The sequence below is a fragment of the Rhipicephalus microplus genome, chromosome X (genome assembly GCF_043290135.1).
Source record: "Rhipicephalus microplus isolate Deutch F79 chromosome X, USDA_Rmic, whole genome shotgun sequence".
In the NCBI taxonomy this organism is placed as follows: domain Eukaryota; kingdom Metazoa; phylum Arthropoda; class Arachnida; order Ixodida; family Ixodidae; genus Rhipicephalus; species Rhipicephalus microplus.
The window spans coordinates 92,953,210-92,974,521 of NC_134710.1; the positions used below are offsets into that span (position 1 = coordinate 92,953,210).

Genomic DNA, 21,312 nt, shown 5'->3' on the forward strand with positions numbered 1-21,312 from the left:
GTGTGTGTGTGTGTGTGTGTGTGTGTGTAACCTCAGGATCAGTAGGAGCAGTATTCTTTTTTTCATAACTGAAGTACATATTCGAGAAACTTGGGCTAGTTCACGAAAAAAGCTCGCGCTTGGGAAACAACTGTGCCAACTGGATAAGGACAGGAATTGCACAACACCAACGAACCGCAGCGCTTGCGTTGTGAAATTCCTTTTTTCGTCAACATCTCGTTAGCACTGTGTTTTTTTACTAGTATAATTGAAGTGCCCGGGTAAAAAACAAAGCAACAAATGACAAAGGGAAAGTACATGTACCATTTACTTGTCTATTCCAGGCTCTTGCACTTAATATCTGAATGCGACTGCCATGATTTCCGTGTATGCTCTCTAGCAGACGGGTCCTCTGGAGTTCACACAAGATGATAGCTCATAAGCACCCGCCGCCAGACAATAAAGGGACTCGGTACTCCGAGGAGCTACGTGATGTAAGACATTTCTATTGTCATGTCTTACGTCTCGTGCAGCAAGAGTGGTGCTGACGCTCTCTTCAGACAATGTACATTTGATTGCGTAAGAGGTTAGTGCACGTTCACCATAGAGGCCTCGTTCGGTGAAACGCGCTCCGCATATTATAAACATTCAGATGCGGAGACAATATCATGGGTGAGGTTACACCGGTTCGCGAGGCTTGTTCTTTGAGTCAGATCACTCGAGTGTATAGTAATTTCGTAAGTACCCCAGATGTGCATAAAACACGCAAAAGTTGTCATGCTAGAAGGAAGAAATTTGTGTTTGCGGCCTTTTGTGTGTCACATGTAATGGAGGCGACAGCGACTTTCCTCAAGTGAATATAAGTATATCCACTTCACCTTTTTTCTTTAGGAAACTCTCGCTGGACATCCCAATCTGTACTACTTTTCATTTCGTGTTTTTTATCTAGCTCAACTTCCTTAAAAAGGTGTGCTATCGGCTTTCGGAGAAAAACTACGGCCCCGGACGCGTGAATGTGGCACTGACTCCCCATGAAAAGGCCTTGCAGTTTTTAAACGAGAAGCCACGGGCCAGTTCTGTCTTTTTATTTTTTTCCCCTGAAATTGGGTGGGAGGTTGTACACCCAGATGAATGTTCATCCACCATTTTTTAATGTAAATAGAACATCAATGGATATTGATGGATCAATTTCGGCTATGACTTCCTCTCGAGAACAAGCTTACATGTCCAGGAATGCATTGCTCACGTGGCGAAAAGCCAGCCTGATATTTTAAAAAAGAGCACATTGAACCACCGTCTACTGTAATGCCACCGACGAAACTGGCCGATTGCCTCCACCCCCCAACTGCGTGTGCACAATTTTAATCAGTTGATCATAAAGCGGCATTTCAAAGCTCCTTCCAAGAGCTCGAAAAAATAACCATGTGCCCCCCCCCCCCCCCCGTCGCCCTACTCGCGCCCATTTTCACAATGGTGTCATATTTACGACTACAATTCAAACAAAGGCCACGTTCTGTGTGCAAGTGATGATGGCAGAGTGTCTGTTGCGTAAGGTTCACGTCATCTCCAAAGCGCGCGAAAAAGAGTGCAAGGGGTTCTATCGGGAAGATAAAAGTGTAGCTATTGGCGTTTCTTGTATTCCATCGTCCAGGGAGTCGCTGCCACAAAGAGTGACTTGCATAAGCATCGTGGTGGAGGAGGCTGCGAATGAAGTACGGTGCAGCTATAGGGGTTCAACACCCACATAAACAACATGCCATCCAGTGTTGTGTGCAAAAACAACAATAACAATAACACGTGATGCCGCTGCTGAATTGCTACTGAGTTTAACTGGAATACGGCGTTCGTACTATGAAAAATATATGCAGATTTGCATGAAAGTTGTTCCTCTTATACTAGCCATTCATAAAAAAAGAACACTATCAAATCTGCCTGAAAAGAACAATTATGCGCAAAAATACGGTTGATGTACTACACAGGTGTTGAAGGGTTGACAAGTTGGTTCGTCCTAATTTAACTGGCATAGCGCACTGTGGTAAAGCCGAGCAGACCCGTACGAGAGGACAGAGTGCTCTGTCCTCTTGCGTCGGTCTGCTCGGCCATTTCTTCTTTACCATGATGTGCTATAACAGTTCAAGTAGGGTTGATGTACGTAACTTGATAGAAGTGCCACAAAAATAAGATTTTGTTCTTTCTATTTGAAGATAAGTTGTAAGATTCTGCTGAATTTCTTGAAGTAGTAGAAAAAAAGAAGTGTGGCATAACCCGACTAACGGTGACGGCCGATGTTAATGCGATTAGCATTCAACGAACGTAGCGACAAGCCCTGTCTCCGAAGGCACCTTTATTTGCACTCTTTAGTGGGGAAATCAGACAAGTAGTGCTAATTGCATTAATGCGCGTATGTACTGCCGCAGACCACAGCCACGTACACTAACCGCTCTGCCCTGAGTGCCGCGGCCACTGTTAAGGAAAACCGAGATAGAACTTTGTGGACTTGAACGCGATGCAAATAATATATATGAGAAATATCATTCAGGAAAATGAAAGCGGAACGGGTCTTGTTTTATTTCGAGTTACAGCGGAACTCGTGAAAGCACGCACCCTGGTACATAACATGAAAGGAACGTGACAATGAACCCTCTTTCGATCGAGATGAAGGGTATCTGTTTTAAAGAAGCAATCACAGGCACCATTAATGTTGGAAGGAGGAGCAAACGTGACGTATTTGTTGGTAGCGCTAACAGTTTTTAATGTAGGACATCGAGTCTAGTATATAAGAAATATATAACTTACAGTAAACACAAGTATATACATTGGTCGCTAGATATTGTACATGTTTCTTTCCTCTAGAGTGCGCTTGGACAGCAATGCTTGGCAGCGATGGCCACATTTTGATGTCGTGATAGTAAAAAAGTTTTATTTCCTGTAAACGCATCTTGCTAGTAGCCATTACAAAAAAAAATGGCAGGGGAAGTGGTTCTAGAACGCAGGCATGGTTATTCAACGGGTAGTGCAGAACGGGTAGCGTACAACGTCCTTCAATACTTGAAAGACTCTGGTACAACTAAAAGCGTGGAACGGGTGGCGTATACTTAAATAAACAAAAGTTGCAGTGTTTCTCAGAATTACCAACAATACCTTTTTTTTTACTTTTACAATAGCCGTGTCAAGGCACAAGAGAAGAATGTCGTAGACTTACAAAAGACGTTCATGGCCCATTTGTCGAAAGGCGCTGGCGCCGATGGGGGGAGTGCGGGGTTCCGGGCCACGCAGCGCAGTTCCTGACCGTGGTCGTCTGCCGAAGGCGTGAAGCTCACCACCGAAGTTGAGACGTTGCCGTCGGCCGACGCGTGGCCGAAACTCTGAGAGAGCTGCACGCCACGTTTCCACCAGGTAAGCTGCGCCGGGGGCCGTGAGCCTCGCGCCTCGCAGACCAGCTCGACAGGCAGGCCGGCAGTGAGCGCGCCGCCCGACGCACGCAATATTCGTACTGTCAGGGGTGCCACTGCACGCACAAACGAAAGACGAAAGAGAGGAGCAGTGTGAGTGGCTACTGCGCCAAGCTGTTCGGGTTACCCGATCCCCACTTCACGTCATGAAGCAACGATGGGCAATACTTATAACGCCTCTCATATGAGTGGTAGCAAAATGCGAGATGATAATTTCGTCAGTTCCCCCACTACTAGGGAAATCCTCAAGACAACTTCGAATGACCACCTTCTGGTAGTGTGGCGCCGAAACTAAGAGCGTTGAACGCGGCATTTTCTTTCCATGTCCATTTACAAATCTCGCAGGAATATTGTTATTATATCTTGTTATAATTGTTTGACAAACACTTTCTAGTGACCCGCCACCTCAGCTGACAAAAAGTTAGGTGAGTAGCTGACCCTCGGTCCCAACTATTTTTTCTCTATTTTTTAAAAATATTTTTCAAACACGTCGGGTAGTTGGCAAAGCCTACTCTTATAATTAGCTCTGCTTCTTCGGTGTAGAACACAAAAGGACGAACTTTATTGAGATACATAAAGCTATTTCGGGTGTTAATTAAAATACATAATTGCGTAGCTTTCTCTTTATGCAACAGAAAAAAGTGCCGCTTTTTTTGGAAGTGTATTCTCTCAATTTAAGACTGAGGAGGCGAAAAAGCTGCTTCGTAAATTAATAAACAGCAGCAGTAAAATTTACGCTGTGCCCAGCGACGTTTCATCTTCTCTAAAGTCACAGACGCACATAATGTGAAACGACATATTGCCGCTAAAGGTTGGCGCTGAACCTATGACTTCAAGGCATTAGCGAATAGAAAAACTTATGAGGGTTCTTTATGCGACTGCAGTCAAGCTTCAATGAAGCTACTCCACTCGAGTGCTCATTATGTCTGTGGACATGCTGTAAGACTTCTTAAAGGTTGAAAGAATGATACTTAAATATTAATTAGCGGAAAGTTTTCCCTCGCAATGCAGCTTCTGCTCTGCCGGGTATAAGTGTGCCCAGTACGAGACATGCAGATGCAGCATGAGCTATACAGGAAAGGCATTACGTAAGCGATATGATTAGATTAGAATATGAAGATGCAGAATGTTCTTTAAAACAAAAATGAGAGAGCCTCTACAATGCCTGTTTAGTAAAGGGAGAAAAAATAAAATATTCAGACCTGTTTAACTTTAAACTAACCACACGTTTGATGATATGCAAATTAATTTTTTCATTGAAGGCCTATGTAAGTGTTTTTAAAGGAGAGTTTTAATAGCAGCCGAATGAATTTTGCATGAAGCTCAAGAATTTATACTTGCCCTCTTTTGCGTCCTCCTCAAAAAAGGGGAAATTGGTCGGCTAATCGCTACGGGCTCTCTAATATGTTACAGAACAACACCGGTGCTCTAACTGATAGTAAAAAAGTGCCAACTACTGCATGGCATAAGCAAGTCTTGGAACGGCTACCGTAACGGCTACCGCGGTGGTCTAGTGGCTAAGGTACACTGCTGCTGACTCGCAGGTCATGGGATTGAATCCCGGCTGCGGCGGCTGCATTTTCTATGGAGGCGGAAACGTTGTAGGCTCGTGTGCTCAGATTTGGGCGCACGTTAAAGAACCCCAGGTGGTCGAAATTTTCGGAGCCCTCCGCTACGGCATCTCTCATAATCATATGGTCGTTTGGGGACGTTAAACCCCACATATCAATCAATCAATCAATCAATCAATCAATCAATCAATCAATCAATCAATCAATCAATCAATCAATCAAATATATCATCAATTGATATACCCTACAACCAGCCTAACCTCATTTGTGGCATCGTACTGTGGCAGTTTTCGCAAAGTACAAAATGCGCAACTTGTACATATATGCGATCTTTAGATAAGCGTTTTCGTGATCAAGTAACGACACCCTCATTAAATTATTGGTGATTCTACGGCGTTCCTTGTCAGCACATAAGGAAACTTTCTCCATTATTTGGTGGCCAGACATGATAAACTTGTTGCTGGGATAGTTGGTACACAACTTCGAGGGCAAATTTTAGACGCCTAACAACTACCGGGAAAACGAAGAAGCACAGGCAAATAGCGTGCTTCCTGTAATTTTTGTGTGCTTCGTAATTCTTCCGATGGTTGTTACGCGTCTAAAATTTTCCCTTAATGGCCAAGCATCTGTGAACAGAGGAACTATCTCGTGTTTATTTATACCACTGAGAGTGTAACTGAGTAATAATTGGGAAAACAAGGATATCTTTTCTAATACTATAGTTTGCTATACAGGATATCTTCCTGGAGTAAAAAAGCTTCAGAGTCAGCATTGCCGCCAGTATTTGTGGCGCCACAAGCACTGGCGGCCGAGCAATATGCGGTGCCAAGGCTTTTCTCTAACCCGAGAATCTTCGTCAGCGTACGTGTACGTTGACGACGAAACATGTACTTTAGAATTATCAGTTCACATCAAAGACAACAAAAACAATGAAATTATGAAACAATAGAAAACCCTAATCAAACCAGCCTGAAGACGCATTTCATAATTATTTTGGTGTCTTACGTGTCCCTTATTTGTTGGCAAAGCACTTGGACCAGTGCTTCCCTCTTATAATTTCAAGCTGTGAAAGCTCGCACGCAGCAGCACAGTGCGATCAGGGACGCCTACGTATACACCAAGCTCGGAACATGTGCAGTTTGTTTCCTGGTTATTTTATTATCAGAAGCATCGCGTCATCAATGAGGAGCTCTTGGTGACGCGGTTTGCAAATTATAGAATAGTCTCGCTTACACATCAGCCACGTCTACTGTTTTTGTATGTGGGCGTTGGTGACAGCATAGAGCGGCGCGCGCTACCTTTTTCACGCTATTGTACACACAATTTTGAAACAAATTTGGACTATTATGTCAAACTAGCTGAAAGTAGCGCATACTATCATGTTCTAGATCCCTATTTGCGCCAAAAATCTTGATTTAAGCTAAGTACCAATTCGCCCTAAGTTACACTCTGCTAAAGAATATTATGGATATAGCTCGATCAGCCCAGTGTGCGCACGTTGATTGTATTTCATAGTTGTCAATCCGACCTGTGAAAAGCACACTGGGGTACTTTTCGAAGCGGGTCTATCAGCTGTGACTGCTTGAATAAAATTATTTCAAAATACCTATTCCAGATTTTAAAATTCCACGTGACTGAAACGAAAGATATGATGAACTAAGGCATTGCCGGGCTGCGTTAAAAAAATTACCCACACCACGGAGCAATACAGACAAAATAGATTGATTGAGATGTGGGGTTTAACGTCCCGAAACCACCATATGATTATGAAAGACGCCGTAGTGGAGGGCTCCGGAAATTTTGACCACCTGGGGTTATTTAACGTGCACCCAAATCTGAGCACACGGGCCTACAACATTTCCGCCTCCATCGGAAATGCAGCCGCCGCAGCCGGGATTCAAACCCGCGACCTGCGGGTCAGCAGCTGAGTACCTTAGCCACTAGACCACCGCGGCGGGGCTACAGACAAAATAGTTTTATATACTTACGTAGCATATCGAGTCGCACTGTGGTGCGCACCGGTGCTGCAAGACCATTGTCCACCTCGCAGACAAGCTGGATGAGCAGATCTGTGCGAGAGAGTGGGCCCTGGCGCAACTTGCTTAGCACCTGCACTGATGCGTCATCCAGCGCTGACGACACCGTAGTGACAGCGCTTCCAGGCACCGGCTCTTCGTCATCGTCGCTCAACGGCCGCCGTGGCCGACGAAGCCAGCGCACTTGGGGAGCCGGCCTGCCTGCTGCAAGAAGACAACGCCAGAACGACCGGTCAGCTTGCTTGCCGTCTATCTTGACTGGTAAAATGACGACAGCCGCTGTTTTGCAGTATTAATTTATACAGAATGCCCCAGCTATCTTTAGCCAGAGTTTAAAAATATGCACACGGAATGACGACGCGATCAAATGCATGTGGCGGACTGTTGCCTGGAGTGAGTCAGACTATTTTTGTGTTTTGATTACTTGCCTAATTAGGTGACTTTTATCAACTAACTGTCTAAGCAACTACAATGGGCCGGAAATCCAATGAGGAAGTTGTTCATCAGTTCGTGAAACGTCCGATTATACAGTTCCGAGACCTGGTGTACCTCTGTGGTAAAATGCTTCATTGCCACGCAGAATGCTTGGGTTCAATTCCAGCTGGGACCCTCACATTTATTCTATGCATTCGTCACGTCGACGCTACCAATGTTGTGTATTTCTTAACGCTGGCACGCTAAAATTGCCCATGTGTGTTCTCGCATACCAGCGGCACATACCCGCCCGTGAGTATGTGCCTCTGTCTGGCGGGAAGTGTTTGACGACGTACGCGTTGGGATTGTGACATTATTCATGTCTTGAACAGCGCGTCATATTCGTGAAACCATATTACCCTCCTATGCTAATTTTGATTCACGCCAAGTTAAGCGAGTGACTATGACAGGACCCAAACCAAACGTAAGCGTTGTCTCCCGCACATTACTCTGCATTGATGGAGCGTGAGACACAAGAGAAATCGAAACTTTTAGATGCGAATGCGTTTCTTAGTCGGGGCTATGTCAGGCGTCTGTCGGAATCCACCCACCGCCCTCTCCCATATCAACAGCTGCGGGCGAGCGCGCTTATCCTCGTCCCTAGCAACCGGAGCATGTAGTGCTAAAGAATGTAGAAGAGGGTAAGGGCAGTGCTTCACCGCTTCTTCTATCGCCTTCACTCTCTCTCCTCCCTGCGCCCCACTTTCTTGTCCGCTCGCGCCTCACTCTCGACCGTTCGCTGGCTGAGCGCCTCTCAAGAACATCCGGAAATGTGTGTTCCAGACGCCGCTTTGAAGCGCCTACGCCGATTCGGGAACGCTGCTTGTTTTGTTCACTTCATAGTACTTTTTAACCATGCACGCTAGCTACCAGAGCTGAACGCGACAGAAAAACACCACATGTGGTGAACGACGCTATTGGCTGCACGGTGTAAGAAAAAACCAGAAAACAATAATATTCTAACGCTGGGTTCTCACGTGCTAAACGCCTTTATGGACGCTACGCAATGCGTTCGAATTTCCTCACGATTCCTTTCGGGAAGGTTGAGGCATTTTTTTTTATCTTACTGCTGGGCACCAACCTCTTTTTCTCGCTAACAGTCTTCCTAGATAGTTTTGTTGAAACATTGCTGGTAGTCTCTAAAGAAGCTCTGAACGATTTCGGTGCCGAACTCATTTATATCACAGAACTACTCCAGAAAATGTTTTACTAGCTAAATGAGAAAACCGTTTCGTTTCTGCATAACCCAAACTGGAGCGTATGACTGCTTATATAAGGAGCAAATACAACAAAGCGTCTGACAGAAATAACTAACATTTAAGACGCATGCAATACACGGAGAAGAGCTATGGATCGAATATTTCGAAAACATGGTTCAGGTGAAATGACGTTGTGGTAACCGTGTTTCAGAAAGTAGGAAGTAAAAACACTGTGACACCGCGTAAAGCAACGAGAGACAATGCCATCAGCGTTCTTGAAATCAAAGCTGTGGCCGTAGAACAAACGTAAATATTAGAAAGACCTAGATCTAAGTATAGGCGGCGAACAACTTCACGGCTTCTTTACTATCATGACAAGGTAAGCGTTTTGATGAAACGTTACAAAGCGAAGTGCACCACTATATACAAGCAAAAATTTCCTATTCGACTTTTTAAACTGTTGAGCTATGACAAAGCAAATAAGAAGACAAAAATAAATAAATGTAAAGAAAAAACTGATCTTGAATTAGGACTAAGTTAGGAAATGCAGCGGATTTTCGTGCTAGAATGAAGTCAAGCATAATTCGGTCTCACGTCAACTCGGGAGCAGATGTCGTGGCGAAACCGGAAATGCTAATCTGTGAATTTGAGGCCCCTTCCCGATTCTTCCCGACAGCTTGCCGAACATTCATCTTTTAATAGATACGCGGCGAGTGTTGAGATAACTTATATACAATCTTCAAAAGCCTTTAAATGGATGCATTGCTTCCACGGGGGGGGGGGGGGGGACTGAGTTATGTTATGTTGAGCTGTGCACTTACTTTTCTGTGAAACTGTACACATTTCTTTGAATTTACAGTACTAACTATATTTTCTGCAGCCATTGCTGAGATAACCATCTCCATTTGTTCAAACACATTTTAGTACCGTTTTATCAGTTATAGGATCATGTGCATAATTTTATTCCCAATCTTATTCGCATTGGGTGCTCTGAAGTGTATCGTTCAACTTGCAATATTTGTTGTGCTTCCGTTGACCCTGCATGGACTTCGTGGCCGCAGTATGCATTGAAGGAATAAATAAATAAATAAATAAATAAATAAATAAATATCTCATATAATACTTGGCCAATCAGCCTTCCTGTGCGATTTGCCTGCTATGATTGCTGATGATATTGGTTTACAGTACCCTTAAATAGACTTAAAACGGACAACAGATATATGCCCCAGACATCCTCACTCTCTTCCCGCGTAGGACAATCACCTTCAACGAAGTATATTTTTACGCAGGCCGAAGGAGCGAGTGCGCTGAAGAAACCACACAATAATATCGTAAAAATAGCCACGTCAATTACATTTTCTGTGTTTATTTTATGTTTCCTGTCGGCTGTTTCGAAATAGTGACGTTCTGAGTGTTTACACTAAATGAACAATTGGAGCACGTTGCCGTCGCTTCTCGTTTGCAGACACTGAATTATTTACCAATAAATACTTTTGCAAACTCTTTCATTGTCCAGGCTCTAGAATAAGTGAGGGCTTGCTAAGTTTCGACAAACCACGTTTAAGCATGCTCCGCGATGCATTATACAACAGATAGTCGTGTTTGCACGGAAGCCATCAGCAACACGTATAACGCTGGTTAGTCGTTAAAGTAGAAGTTGCCATGTTCGGGCCAGCGAGTCACAAAGGCTAGGGCAGAGATTAACATTGATACTGATATCCGCGGCACTTCAATACTAGTGCGTCACACGTGCAAGCGTACAATGTGGCTGGGACATGAGTGGTATGTACCGACAAAAGCTAACTGTTGTAAATTATACAGTCGACCATCGCAATTCTCAAGTACTACCCAAAAGCAGCTGTCCTGTGGCAGGACCAGTCTTTTGTGAGACCAGTGTGGACACGTCCACTTTTGCCACAATTATGGGGCACGCATGTTGCAGATATTATCCGTATAGTGCACCCGACTGAGGCTATTATATTACCAATTCATGCGCAACGCAAACGCCTTTCTGTGCTTCATGTTAGCTGCATTGTTTTGGGTAAATAATTTTTCTTGCAATCATTTATGATACATTACCTCTTGGGTACGATAATATATAGGTATTTTTTTTCATTCGTATGCGTTACACCTTCCTCTCGGTAGGGAAAAAAAGACTTGATTCTTTAATTACAACGACGTCTGGTGCTTCTTGCATTAGTGCTTACTAAGGTTACTAACGCTGTAACTTAAACTAGATTTGACTGTTTGAAAACCAGAACACTTCTCTGATAAGAATGGTAAATGTGCCTATACTCTGTAGTTTTGCAAGCAGGCCGTGTGCAGTGCGTCGCCCTGGCATGAGAAAATTCACGGAGGTCTGATTATCTGAAAGGTTCGTTCCAACCGTATCTAAAGAACTGTTCCCTTTCCACATTTCCCCTCAGAAAGCCTGGAACTCAAGGTGGGCTTTGAGGAAAGCGCGTCATCATGAAATTTTCGTGGTTGTACAAGCTTTAAAAAATGCTTAAACTATGTTATTTTACTTGCGAAAAAAAAGAACACAGAATGATTACGAACAGGCAGTATTGGAGGACTCCGGATTAATACCGACCACCCGATGTTCTTTAACGTGCACCTAAAGCGAGGTTGTACGTGATTGCCCCCTACTTATGTCTACTAATTGACGCGACCACAGCAGTAATCAAGCCAGCCCCCTTGTGCTCAGCAGTGCGCCTGAACCACTCAGCCACAATACAGACTTAGCGGCTTGAGGTCATCAATTTCGATAGGTATCGCAACGTAAGTTATTAAGCTATTAAGCAAATGGCCACAAATAATAAAACATTAGCACTTATAGACACCTGCCGCACGTGCCAGCGCACTTTTGAAGAAATTTCATTGAATTTTATTTATCGTTTATGAAAATTATCTTAGTGCCAGGCGCATGAAGGCTACATAGAAGACTGTATGATGAACACTATTTGTTGCATTTTACTTATACGGGGCAGCAAATGACCGTCTTTTGGATACGTACCCTGATAATAACCATCACACTCAAACGGGCCATACGGACTACCAAGTTCCATGGTTCATGTCAGTGAAACGCGGAACGTGATCTTTCTTGTTGAAAACCAGAAATTACACCACGAACGTTGTAGTCTCAAAGTTCTACCGTCCTCGAATTCCCAGTTTCCCGTCTCTCTATCTCTCTGTTTGAACTCCTGTTCTTTATCGTCTTGTATCTATATACAAGGACTACTAGCATCTATATCTGACAAGAGGATGAGTAGAACGAGATTATAATACCGCCTACTTACGTTTACACGTTCTTCACAGCGCCAGAGCACAAAGCAGTGCCACAACGTCAAGGCCGCAGTGCGTGTTTCATCCGCCCATCACACGCGCCTATATAGGAAGGGCCGGTATGATGCGGGTGCATATTTGAAGAGCTGGCACGCGAGGCCCCTGCTCAGCCGGATGCCTGTTCATCATCGTTATTGTCTTGCATCTCGGGCGCCGACGTCCCCCCTGCACCGCCGAGAGTCGAGTCGTTTACCCGCCTATGGCCTTCCCACGAGCACCCTGAGGCTCGCTGGTGGCGTCGCAGAGTTACAGCTCCCCCTCCCCCTTGGGAGCGACGTCGCTTTCACACTCCTCACCGCGTTCTTCCCGTACACGTCGCATGCCTCTTGGCGCCGGTAATGAGCGTTGCGGAAGCGCGCTGCAGCACAAAAGCCTGCTCTGCGGCCGGCGTCCTTTTTAACAGATTGGGGAGCATTATCATTTGCGCGCTCGTGCGACGGGACGCATTACCTGTGTCACGAGCGCGGCTCTTTTGCGCGCTCGGAGGCACTCGTGCGTTTCCCGCAGCCGCTGAATGCCCCGTGGCGCACACCTGGCCGACGACCTGGCGGCGCGCGCCGCCACCGTTGTCAGCGTGCCCGGCCGAGCGACGTTGACGAGTTACATAATTGCGTGCCGCCTAAAGTTGGCACGCGGGTTCGTGCAAGTGACGCGCTCGCGTGCACGTCGCCCGGCCTGCGGTCAAGCTCCTCCTCTTTGCCCGAGTCGGGAACGAAAACGAACAAGGCGTCCCCGCTGAGGTGCCGTTGGCCTGCGTGCCCGCTCGGAGCGCTAAAATATCCGAGCCAAGCCTGCGCTCACCTGTGTCAGTAGGTGCCCGCGACAACAACGGACAAAATTATTAAGCACTGTGAGGCGGGCGAGTTAGCCACCCCCTTGGGCTGGTCGGAGAAGAGGGATACATAATGAATACACAAGGAAGCTATCGCTATGCTTCGTTTTTTTTTTAAATCTAATTTCTTCTCCTTTTTACTCTTCTGCTTGAGATTGTGAAACACCTTGTTGTGCCGAGTTAATGTACAGTATTAATTTCTCTTTAATATTTAATTTCTCATACCGCGTTTAGAGTTGTGAAACAGAAGCCAGGTTTCTGATTAGCCTTGCGGCAATATTCTCGTTCACCGAGAAACAACGAGCGAGAATTTCTGTAATCACGGAAAATTAATTCATCACTAAAGCTGAAGCGAACTTTGTTCGAAGGTAATAGAAAATTGTCGGCGAAAAACGAGAGCCTTGTTTTACATTTTGTTTTCCTCGTCACTATTCGTAGACTTCATTTTGCTAAAAAAATCTGCATAAAAAACAAAACATGGCGCAATATCTCACGATTTCTAAACAAGATTGCGAGAACATGTCGCGTACAAGTTCTGGTGATGACATTAACAGTCTTGCCGGTCGTCATTGCTAAGTTTCTATTCCTTACTTCTCTAAACTTGGTCCTCCTCTCTTTGATCTCTGTCCGCGTTATTCATATAGTTATAGGGAGGTCGTGACGTCCCGTGGCAATATATACTCTGCTTCACTTAATGAAACATTCAAAGTAATGAGCGAATGAAAAAATACCGGTATTCAGCTTCATTGCATTCACTCCAATACAATATAAGTAGTTCGCAATATTTCTCACATCGTTAAGCTCATGTTTTTATATAGCCATTGCCCTCTCAGCCGTCAAGAATGGAAGATTGTCGCCGATTTTAGGAAAGGATATTGTAACACTCTCATAAACAAGCGTCTCATAACTATTTGGTGTTTATTAGGTAAATTGACTAAAGCAAACTGATTGTGAGTTTAGTGTGAACCTCACTGTATATGGCTGACACTCGCGACGCGCTGAACTGCACACGAAGAAAAGACACACGGAAGCACAGGTAAGACACACACGATCGGCCGTGTGTGTCATAGCTTTGCCTCCGGCTCCGTGTCAAATTTAGCGCGTCGCGAGTGACCACCATGTACAACTAACTAGCCCCTACGCTGGCCTTTCTTATTGTAAACATAGTCTGCATTTTCTACTTTCCCCCATTAGCCAGCCAATAATGCAAGTTCTAACCCCATCATTTAAATGAACTAGCTGCATCCAAGCTTTCAAATTATGTAAAATACTCTCTTGATGCCGACGTATATCTGGAGAACTGCGGTTTCTCACAATATCAATGTATACGATTAGTTACGAAGATTACTATTTAAAACTACTCTCCATCGTAATCCCGAACAGTACGCAGTTCCTTATTTGTAATTATCTCAATCATCAGAGATGGTCTTGCAGATTCCTGGTTAAAAAAATGCTCTGTGTGCTTTGAGTTATCGATTAATTCGACTTCACACTGTTATATTCTAGCCTGCTGGTTAGCCGATATGGAAGAGCATGCCCGAAAAGGCATTCATATGGTGTTTCGATCTCGAATAAGGGTTAATTTTTTTGTCCGCTAGGATGCTTTCTTTTTGTGAAAATCAAATTCGTTTCCTTTACTTCATGTATCTAGAGCTTCGTGCTACAAACGGGCGAATGACATTTATTTTTCCGTAAATTTTCTAAAGTTCAATGATGCCACCTGTACTGCTATTCTGCGCTGTTCTGAGATGCCACAACTCCATGCTCGTAGACTGACACTTCCGAACAAAAAGTGATAATGAGGTATTGACTATAAAGAGCAGCTTTAATTTTATGTCAATGGAAAAAAAGGCATCATGAACGCTTTGTTGTTTGTTTGTTTTAATCTGAAGAATGCATTGCCATTGCACAATTCAAGATTAACATAACCTGATAACCATGCAATTGATGAAACGAAATCAAGTCACTCGCCTTTTTGATGTTCGTCAGTAAAAATATGTTGAGATCGGGTCATCAAATAAACATGCCGTAAGAGTCTCAAAATATCATCTGCTTTGTCTGCACTTAGCAAGGGAAAGCCCTAAAACGAGAAAACGTCGATGGTAGTTTCAGGTATGTGCATGACAACTTGCATATTTCAAAGTGCTTCTTTAGTACTAATCTATCAAGAAAAGTCACCAGGCCCCTTTAGCCAACGATGCGGAAATCACAGGCGGAAACTTATGTTCTACGAGGCACTCCTAATTCTCATGAATCACTCTTGATTCGCGATAGAAGCAAAAAAAAAAAAAGGACATCGACCATTGAAAAAAAAATAAGGAAAGAATACATTTCGGCTCTCGTGATGGGAGCCTTGTTCAGAATGAAAGCGAGAACGTGTATAGCGATGTTTATGAGTGCTTTAAAATATTACACAATGAACGTGTGTAGATATAAAGCGGGTTTTGTCATTTCGGTTCATTGTGTTATCGGTTGTTTTAATAAGCATGGATCCTGAGTGGTGTCTTCATAAAAGAAAATTAAATATCTGTCTTCAAGACACCACTTAAAATCCATTTTGATTCAGCCCACACGCTCCTTCGTAACATTTTAAAGCGTTCATAAACATCGCTTCACTCGCACTCGCTTTCATTCTGAACAAGGCTCCTGTCAGGGCAGCCGAAACGTCTTATTTAGGAGCGAAGCTCCTCATGCCCGCACTCCACTGTCGAAGCTCCCTGCTGCGCCTTGTAACGCCTAGTTCACACTGAAACATCCGCTTTATACAGCGACCGAAATTCTCCTGCCGCTGAAACGAAGCGTCGTTCGCACTGGACGCGCACCGCGCCGCCGAATATGCCTTCTATCTCGGGGCGAACGCGGAATGGATGCGCTGTAACCCGGTAGTTGTCATGGTTCGCAAATGCCGTTAGGCTATCCGGTGGTCTAGTCTTCGATGATTCTCGTACGCAGGAAGCAAGAAAAGACTGTACTGTTTACTTTGCTGGCAAGTGGCTGTCTTGTAATGCACGAAGAGCAGGGTTCGTTTTGCTCTACAAGACCGCAACAAGCTCGGTCACGCTAACAGCAAGATCGGTCACCTCTTCCACGAAATACGGACGCGAAGTTGGCAGAGAGTATGTCAAACTCCCGTTGGTTTCAACGTTCAGTCACGTGCACTGCGGCATAACAAGTAAGTAGGGCTTGGCAGCCATTTTTCGAAATTCCTTGACTAGCGCTCCTATTGGTCCGCGGTGAGCGATTCGGCGGCAGACGCCGCAAAAATCGGTCCGAGAGCGATCGGCGCGGAGAGGGCCCTGTCGGCGAATCTCGCTGCCGCCGAACCGGATTCGGAGCACTTTCGGAGGCCGGAATGCTCAGTGTAAACGCGGCCTAAGCGCGCCGAGCAAAACAACAGGTGCGCTGCAGTGGGAGCGCAGGCGCGGTGACAGATGGCTCGCTGCGCGCGCCGCACACTCACTCGCTTTGTCGCTTCTGCCATCGAGCGGCAACAGAGAGCGTCTCCCTCCCACCCCCCGCTCCCCACTCTAGCACCTTCATGACAGCCAGCAGCGATAACAGACGCATAGTCGTTGGCGTCCCATTTCTAAGGAGCTTCGCTGGTCGGTTGTATTCGTCCATAGAACAGCGATTCTCTTGTATTGTTTTCCATGCTCTGTGTCTTTATTTTCGTTCTATTATCTTGCTTCACGACCAGATGGTCTTCCATCAAAACCTCGACTTAACTTTATGTTCACTGTCAGTTCACTTAGAATTCACCTCCATTTGGGCTACTAATCATTTGGTGTACACATATCTGTATTTAACGTCACGAGGGCTTTGTTATTATTCGTGTAAAAGGTGCTTTCAGATTTTGCGACTAGTGAGTATCGAAAGGCCTCGCCTCTAAAGGGGCCCTGCAACGCCTTTTCAGCATGGTCCGAAAACGCTGCCGATCGATAGTCAAGGCTTTTGAGAACACGCAAGCCGAACATTATATAGCACAGCTCGAAACCTGACATTTGAGTTCTCAGTCTACTAGAAATCGTTCTTTCTCTGTATACAAATGACGCAGTATACCCAAATGACTGCGCCTTTTACCCAATTTCACAACCACTGGCTTATTTAAGCATTGTGAGCTGCATATTCACTGCATCTGCCGCGAGAGGCCACCCCACGCCCGTGCGCGTGCTCGTGATCACACTGACAGTAAGCCTCTTGATCAAAGGGAAAACAACTGCTCAAGGTCGTGCCACGCACCTGGCGTAACTTTTTTCATCCGTGCTACCCCTCCATGCTTAGCTTTCAACGCGCGCACTGAGACGAGATGAAAGAGAAAGCAATTGTTATGTGGGAAAGATCTATAACTCCGCTCGCGCTTCATGATTGATATATGGGGTTTAAAGTCCCAAAACCACCATATGATTATGAGAGACGCCCTAATGGAGGGCGTCGGAAATTTCGACCACCTGGGTTTCTTTAACGTGCGCCTAAGTATGAGCACACGGACCTACAATATTTCCGCCTCCATCGGAAATGCAGCCGCCGCAGCCGGGATTCGATCCCGCGACTTGCGGGTCAGAAGCCGAGTACCTTAGCCACTAGACCACTGCGGCGGGGCCACTCGCGCTCCAAGGATTGTAAATTTTGTTGGCGGCTGTAGATTCATGAAGAATGAGAACTCTCTTAAGGAAGTCATTCGATGGTTACTTGAAAAAGCATTGCAGGGCCCGTTTACTAAAAAAACAACTAAGCGTGCTTTACGGGTTAGAAATATGGATTAAAACTGATAAAACACTTTAAAAGACGAATCAAAGTTAATCTTCACGAAAAGGTGGAAAGTCGTAAGTTTGAAAATTAGTCATTTACCACGGGCATTTTACAAAATTTAGTGCCACTTACTGACCAATAAAACATGCTGAAGCACCGTAAACATGCATATATATTCCGGCATTCGGCGAAAGTCACTGCCAGATTTGTCAGCCACGATTTCGGCTTTATTGTTGATATTGTGTTAAACATCTTTCTGGCAACGCCACTGCGCAACTACTAAAAAAAAAACAGTAAAGTTTTGTCAAGCCAGGCATGTAACATTAGGGGTCTTCGGGCTCCATTATTGATAAAAAACAATCATAAACATAACCTTCCACTTTGTACAATAACTGGGCAGGTCAGCACGAGTAAAGGTGTGGGGCAGAGTTGAAATCACTCCTGAATATTTGAGAAAAAGTGGTGCCTTCCTCCCTTTCCTTTCAAATGCACAACCTCGCAGTTTGATCTTTGTGCTGCATATAGAAAGACAGCACCGAACCTAAGGTTGTTTTCACGAGTACTTAATCTTAATTGATAGTGAACAATACTGAGATACTTCATAGGTGTACGTATTCTTAAGTGCCACGAGTGGGACCTTCGGTTCGCAGCAAGATTAATTCGCAAAACCAAAGAAAAAAAGAAATTTGCATAATATGGACGTCTTGTGACCGTAGTGGGAAGGAGCTTTGCTTGTTTTTCGCCTCGTCATAACAATGAATGCAAAGAAAAGCTTGTGTTTCTTGTCGGAAGAGAACGACGCAGGTGTAGGGGCAACGAAAACAATCCACAACACAACACAAACGCAATTTCGAAACCTGCCCTGCCGTATAAATCAAAGATACGCCATGCAGTGGAGCGCCCAACCTTGCTGCTTAAAAACGTTGCTGCAGAAACTATAGCTTCATTGTTTAAGTTAATGCGTCTTCGCGGTGGAGGCAAACTCGCCTCCGTTTCAACAATAGCACGCGCATGCCTCTGCAACGTTAACCGCGAGATGTTTTGCCATGTTTCTTTCTATATTGCCGCTCAATGTACATGCGCCGTGATGGAGATATCAAACTGTTCTGGCAGCTAGTGCAAAATTCACGACTCAAAACAGTAGCCATTCTCATACTGCTGAAGGTGGAAAAGAGGAAAGTAAGAACTACTTTTTTTTGATAAAATCTCTTCAGGAAAATGTTGACGTGAAGCACAACGAGGTTATAGCTTCTCTAAACTTTGTCAAGGAAACGCAAAGTACACTTGAAGAAAAAAAAATTGTGACATTCACAGCCGGCTTTCTCTGGTCGAGGACAGCATGCGCTTGAGTGGTGAAAGTTCGAGAGTGGGCGCAGCACCAAAACTAGCAGCCTTGGGTGAACGCCTCAACGAACTAGAAGATCGCTCCCGCCGCGATAACCTGATATTACACGGTATTGAAGACACTGCATCCGAAACATGGACCCAATGTGAAAAAAAAGTATGCAGTATCCTTAACAGAGAGCTGAATATCGACCCGAGTGACGATGACGAACGTATATCTCGCGTGCAAAGTACGCACCAGGAAAACGCCAACCTGTAATAAGAAAATTCGCATCTTTGAAGCTATGCGAGAAAATTGGTCGCTAGAGCTAAAGTCAAGGCTTGTGGCGTCTCAGTTAATGAAGACTTCTGTGCGACTACGAGGAGTATGCGTAAAAAGCTTTTCGAGTATGTAAAAGCTAGCAAACAAGAGTTCTCAGTACGTCATAACAGACTTTATATAAACAAAAAGTGCTTCGTGTACTCGCGAACAACCGATAGCATCTGTGACCTGGAATCCGGTAAAAACGAAAGTTGGCACGACTCTTCGTCTGCTCCTACGTCCACAGGTAGATGCCCTTGCTTGTCTTAGCCCGAATTTCAAATGATGCGACCCCGGTTTCGGGTAGCACATCCTTCCTACTATCAAATGTAAGAAGCATAATCAATAAGCGAGACTCATTATCGGCTGTTATTGACTCATGCTGCGCCGACGTTGTATAGCACTCACTGAAGCGTGGCTTTCCACCGACGTAGCCAGTACAGAACTACTGATTGATATGTGGGATTTAACGTCCCAAAACCACATTATGAATATGGGAGAAGCCATAAATCTGAGAACAAGGGCCTACAGCGCTTCCGCCTCCATCGAAAATGCAGCCGCCGCAGCCGGAATTCGATCCCGCGACCTGCGGATCAGCAGCCAAGTACCTTGCGGAAGAGGGGGAGATGTGCTTATAGCGGTAGCCATTAACCTAGAGTCGCACATGATACCGGTGAATACTTCCTTAGATATGGTTTGAGCAAATATCCCATTACGTCATCAGAGTGCTCTATTTTGTGTATGCTATAGGCTACCCAACGCGGCGCCTGACTTTTGTAATGAATTGCACGACGTGTTGAATTCACTAGTTGTACGATTTCCGCACTCTCAACTGTTCCTTTTGGGAGATATTCCTAAAATTATTTGGTAAGGTACCAGTCTTATTGTTACAGAGATGACAGCGGAGAATAAATCATTTGTTAATTTATGTTTAGATTTCAACTTAACTGAAACGGTAACCGAACCAACAAGAAGAGGCGTTAGGTAAGCTAATGTACTGGATTCAATCCTGACTGCGACACCGTACTTACTGCACTCACTTGTTTTCCTGGTGTTAGTGACCACTGCTGCCTACAATTCACTTTATTTATCGTTATTTAACCCTGAACTAAGGTCACCAAGACCATAAAAAACTACAAAAAGGAAACTATGTTGCAAAAAAAAAAACGCGGGACTTGAACAATTTATTGATAGCTATATGCCTGCTTTTTCGACTGATCAGTCGAGCAGAATTGGTGCCATTTTAGTGACAAAGTTGCTTCATTGATCGGCCGACATGTGCTGTTTCAAGTAATAAAAAAAAAGCAGAGATCGCCGTGGTTCACAGCAAACTTAAAAAGACTTCTAAGTAGGAAGAAGCGCCTCTTCCACTCGGCTAAACTCTCCAGCAATGTCTTTCGTCGGTAGGCTTATCCTGATGCTTTTCCTGCGTATCACTTTTTCATCAAAAATGCCAGGCAGCACTATTTTAATACAACGCTTCCCTCGTTATTGTCCTTTAACCCATCGAAGTTTTAGAACACTATCAACACAATAAAACGAACTGTCATATCACTTACTGACTCCAATGGCCATGCGATGCGCAACGAAGAATGTTCTTTTCTTTTTAACAAAGTATTTTGGCAATGTTTTTCAAATTCATGTGCAGTTTCGGTGCTGCAGATACATCACAGCGACTTTTTTCTAATAGATTACATTACTATAATTTGAAGGAATTATCAACTTAATCCGGCGACTTAAGTTGTCTTCTGCCTGTGTCACTCATGAGATAAACGCGAAATTTCTAAAGTACACTGAAGTCTACTATTCAATTGTATTGTCACACATATTTAAGCATCATGCGTGCGAAATCCTGATTTTATCTTTTATACATGACTTCATCTCCGCACTAGATAACAAAATACCGGTTGTTACCATTTTTTCTAGACTTCGCGAAAGCATTTGATAAAGTTTCATACTAGTTACTACTGCTTAAGCTTAGTGCGCTGAATATTGCCGCGAGGCGTATTGCGGATAGTGTTGCGCATGCC

The 21,312-nt window shown here is 44.5% G+C and overlaps 1 protein-coding gene across 2 annotated transcripts in view; it reads right to left on the bottom strand.

Annotated features, from left to right (window-relative positions):
* Positions 1 to 21,312, bottom strand: part of LOC119176744 (hemicentin-2) — a 329,765-nt gene that overhangs the window by 163,681 nt on the left and 144,772 nt on the right. For both annotated transcript variants that reach the window (XM_075877281.1, XM_075877280.1), the window contains exons 4-5: positions 6,991 to 7,242; positions 3,182 to 3,487 (exon numbers count right to left, since the gene is read on the bottom strand). In XM_075877281.1, the coding sequence (XP_075733396.1) occupies positions 3,182 to 3,487; positions 6,991 to 7,242 (558 nt within the window). The remainder of the gene's footprint in view (positions 1 to 3,181; positions 3,488 to 6,990; positions 7,243 to 21,312) is intronic.